The sequence below is a fragment of the Natator depressus genome, chromosome 13 (assembly GCF_965152275.1).
Source record: "Natator depressus isolate rNatDep1 chromosome 13, rNatDep2.hap1, whole genome shotgun sequence".
In the NCBI taxonomy this organism is placed as follows: domain Eukaryota; kingdom Metazoa; phylum Chordata; order Testudines; family Cheloniidae; genus Natator; species Natator depressus.
Window position 1 is genome coordinate 33696470 of NC_134246.1, and position 4464 is coordinate 33700933.

Sequence of the window (4464 nt, forward strand, 5' to 3'; positions counted from 1 at the left end):
AGGATGGTCCAGCAGGGAGGTGTTCAGATATCATGGGTGTAGTACAAGACCCTGGATGGACTGAGAGAGAGAGTCACTATCTATGAAAGGATAGTGGATAGATTATAGTGGCAAACAATAGACTGACAGACAATCGAATAGAAACAAGGCCAGATTTTTAAAGAAATTTAGGAACTGATGGGATTTCCAAATGCACCTAGGCATCTAACACTAAGGATTTGTCTTCACTATGGGGCTAAATTGGCGGTGCTGTGATTGATGCAGCGGTGTTGATTTAGCGGGTCTGGTGAAGATGCGATAAGTCACTGGGAAAGCGCTCTCCCATCAACTTCAGTATATGACCTCAATGAGAGGCGGAAGCTATGTCGATAAGAGAGCCTCTCCCACCAACATAGAGCAGGTTAGACACTTCGGCGAGTCGATGTAAACTATATCAACTTAAGTTACGCAAGTTACGTAACATACATCAACTTACCCTGTACAGTAGACAAGGCCTAATTAAAATCTATGACTTTTAGGCACCGAAGTGCTTTTGAATACCCCACTATTTGCCTAAATACCTTTAAAGATATGTCCCTTGGACACTATAGAAAACAGGTTAGAAAGAGAGAGTGGGGGGGGCAGGGGGGATGTTTGCTTGGTGATAGATAGAGAGATAGATAGATAGATTTTTAATGCCAGATAATCATTTATGATCATCTAGTCTGGCTTCCTGCATATGAGAGAGAGTGAGAGAGAGAGAGAAAGCCTATAGCAAAGTTAGTTAAGTTAAAAGGAATGAAACATATTGACTTAGAGGAATACTTATTTAACATCACACACACACACGTACTCCCTGCCATACTCAGCTTCACCTTCCCCTCTATTACCAGCCCCTGTTAGGAATGTTCCCAGCCTTGGGCAGCAGTACACACCTTCCCATCACTGCTTTCCTCAGAGCTTCTTTAACCTCCTTGTTCCTCAGGCAGTATATAATGGGGTTGAGCATGGGCGTCACCACCGTGTAGAACATGGACACCAGCTTGTTGAAGTTGACTGAGTCTTTGGAGTAGCTGGAGGTCGGCCGCACATACATGAACATCAGGGTGCCAAAGAAGATGGTCACCACAGCCAAGTGGGAGCCGCAGGTAGAGAAAGCTTTCTGGCGCCCCAGGGCTGAAGGGATCTGCAGGATCGTCACGATGATGAGAACGTACGAGACCACGATTAGAAGGAAGGAGCTGACGATGACGCTGGTGGCCACAATGAAATTGACTGTCTCGGCCTTGCGGGGGTCCCTACAGGACAGTTTCAGCAAGGGTGGGGCATCGCAGAAGAAATGGTTGATCTCGTTGGGCCCACAGAATGGCAGCTTGCAGAGGGAGACCAGAGGTGGAACATTGACAACAAAGGCACCTACCCAAGAGCATATGGCCAGACGAACACAAACCCTGTTGTTCATGAGGATCGGGTAGCGCAGCGGGTTGCAGATGGCTAAGTAGCGATCATAGGCCATGATGGCCAGGATGAAGCACTCAGCAGTACCCAAGGTGATGAGGAAGTACAGCTGGGCAAGGCAACCGGCATATGAGATGGACCTGTCTGTGGCCAGGAAGACCTGCAGCATCTTGGGAACAATGTTGGAGGTGTACCAGATCTCCAGGAAGGAGAAGTTGCTGAGGAAGAAGTACATGGGGGTGTGGAGGCGGAGGTCAAGACGTACTATCGTGATGATGACAATATGTCCAGACAAGGTCATGAGGTAGATGATCAAGCCCACAAAAAAGAGCAAGAGCTGCAGCTTCTGGAGGCTTGGGAAGCCCAGGATGATGAAGTGGGTTACAATTGTTGTATTCCAAACCTCCATAGCCACATAGTGTCAGATCTTGGGGTTAATACAAAGAAAAATACACAATGTCTTACTAGAATTAAACACATGATTAATTAAAGTGGCAGGAAATTGGGGTGGATAGATAGAGAGAGAGAGAGGGGAGGAGGAGGAGGAGGAGGAGGAAGAGAGCCTTATAAGCCCTTGTATTAGAGGCCTGGTATGAGGCAGGACCTGCTTACAGAATTTGGCAAGAATAGGGCTGCTATTGCAGAAATACATATTTCTAAGAAGTGCTAAGCACAGAGTACTTACACAAACACATTCCAATATTAAGTGGTACCAGAACATTCTGATATCAAGGATGGTACAAAAACATTCTCCCAGGAACACATTGACCCCTCCTAAAAGACAAGGTCAGGATAAAGTATGTAATAAAAATGTTTTAATTGAACCAACATGTATAAGGTGATGAGTAATAACTGGCAGGTCAGGGGGCAGTAACTAATCTGATTGTTTTGTCCAGCCGATGGGGAATGGAAAGTTCCTCCATTCACTGAGCTGTGTCCATTGTCATGGGCATACATATCTTAGTATCCTCGTACAGTCTGCCAGGTGCTATTACTGTGCTTTGGAGACAATAAACCTGGCCTGGTGCTTTCATACCTTAACAAATCTTGTGATCATTGGGCAGTTCACTCGACGTATGCTCTGCCAGCTGTCTGCGCATAGCTGGGGCAGCACACAAAAAAAAACACACACACACAGCCAAACATCTAACAACAGAGAGAGAGAAAGAAGGGGGGGGGCATGTAGATAGATAGATAGATCGATTTGAAGCATTACACTCTTTCAGTTAGGTAATGGAAAGAATGGATATCACTCTGTCCAATCAAAACCAATCAACACATCTGATTCTTTATAATGAGTACTTAGATAGACAGATTGCTGCAAACTTAATTTTGTATAAGACTAGAATTGGGCTTTTATCCACAACAGTGGTGATCTCATTTACTTCAGTGAAGCTATTCCTGATTTATAGCAGTGTAAATAAGAGCAGATTCATGTGCTCTGAATGATTGATAACAATTATATGAAAAACAATTCTGAATAACAAATCTACTCAAGAACATAGTTATCTGCTTGGAAAATAGGTTAAATTCTCTAAGGCATTAACTCTGCCCTCAGGTATATCAGATAAATCTGGAGGAACACTATCCATTTCAGTGGAATTACTCCTACACTGGTTTGACTGTGACTAGAATCTGATCCCACATCTTTCCCTGAAGTCCAGATTCTTTCTCTCACAGTACGTTTGAACTTGAGTAACCCATTGATTGCAGCTGAACTATTCACAGATGTCAGTACTACGGCAATGTGACTGAGTGCTGAACCCCTTCAGCTGTATACCCCTGTAATTCTATTGAAATCCCCAGTGCAAAACTGCAATAGTGGAGTGCTGGATCAAGTCCTTTGTGACAGAGTTGGGATTGGGAACGTTTGTATTTGGAGATTTCATTTTCAGACACTTCTAATTTACGGGAAATCACAGTAAATATCTTTTTGTTATATCTTCTAACATTACATCCAACCATGTACAGTTCAGTTCTGCTTAGACACTGCAAAGAGGGAGAAAAGCGCTAATAAAATCATGATCAGGAATTCAGGAATGCTTCATAGGATTGATTCCATTTTAATTACTCTGGTTTACTTTGGGACTGTCAAAGGAACCTCTCAATGAGATATCAGAGTAGCAGCCATATTAGTCTGTATCCGGGGTGAAAGTAAGTTAGAGGACTTACCGTTATGCTGGAGTCCTGAGCAGGGGGCGTGGCCTCAACCAGAAGAGGCATGGCCTTAAATCCCCAGGCTCTTTAAATCTTGATTTAAAGGGCCAGGGCTCCATCTGTGGTAGTGGCAGCTGGGAGCCCGGGGCCCTTTAAATCACCCCCGAGCTACCAGCGGCAGAGGTGGCTGGGAGCCCCGGGGCTCAGGGGCGATTTAAAGGGCCCAGGGCTCCAGCTGCCGCTACCACAGTGGAGCCCCGGGCCCTTCAAATCACTGAGGAGCCCTGGGGGCTCCCGGCTGCCACCACTACCCCGGGGCTCTGGCAGAGCTTTAAAGGGCCTGGGGCTCCGATGTGGTAGCAGCTGCCAGAGCCCCAAGCCCTTTAAATCCCCACCTAAGCCCTGCTGCCCGAGCCCTGGGGTAGGGGTGGGGGGGCTCTGGCAGGGATTTAAAGGGCCCTGGGGCTCCAGCCGCTGCTACCGCCCCGGCCCTTTAAATGCCTGCCGGAGCCCCACCGCCACTACCCCAGGGCTTTGGCAGCAGGGCTCCGGCAGGGATTTAAAGGGCCTGGGCAGTAGCAGTGGCTGGAGCTCCGGGGCCCTTTAAATCCCCACCGCAGCCCCACCGCTGCTACCCCAGGGCTTTAAATTGCCCTCTCGGAAAGCTGGTCCTGGTACGGCGCACCGGCTCTTACCGGTACGCCGTACCGGGGTGTACCGGCTTACTTTCACCTCTGTCTGTATCCGCAAAAAGAAAAGGAGTACTTGTGGCACCTTAGAGACTAACAAATTTATTTGAGCATAAGCTTTCGTGAGCTACAGCTCACTTCATCGGATTCATGCAGTGGAAAATACAGTGGGGAGATTTTA

General features: G+C 47.0%; 1 protein-coding gene across 1 annotated transcript; it reads right to left on the bottom strand.

Annotated features, from left to right (window-relative positions):
• Nucleotides 1-865: 865 nt before the first annotated feature.
• On the bottom strand, nucleotides 866-1846 carry LOC141997902 (olfactory receptor 11L1-like). The gene has a single exon (XM_074970488.1). It carries the CDS (start codon nucleotides 1844-1846, stop codon nucleotides 866-868), a length of 981 nt encoding a protein of 326 aa, XP_074826589.1.
• Nucleotides 1847-4464: the final 2618 nt, after the last annotated feature.

Excerpts from the sequence above, each read along its gene's own strand:
- LOC141997902 (XM_074970488.1), bottom strand. The coding sequence starts at position 1,846 with ATGGAGGTTTGGAATACAACAATTGTAACCCACTTCATCATCCTGGGC.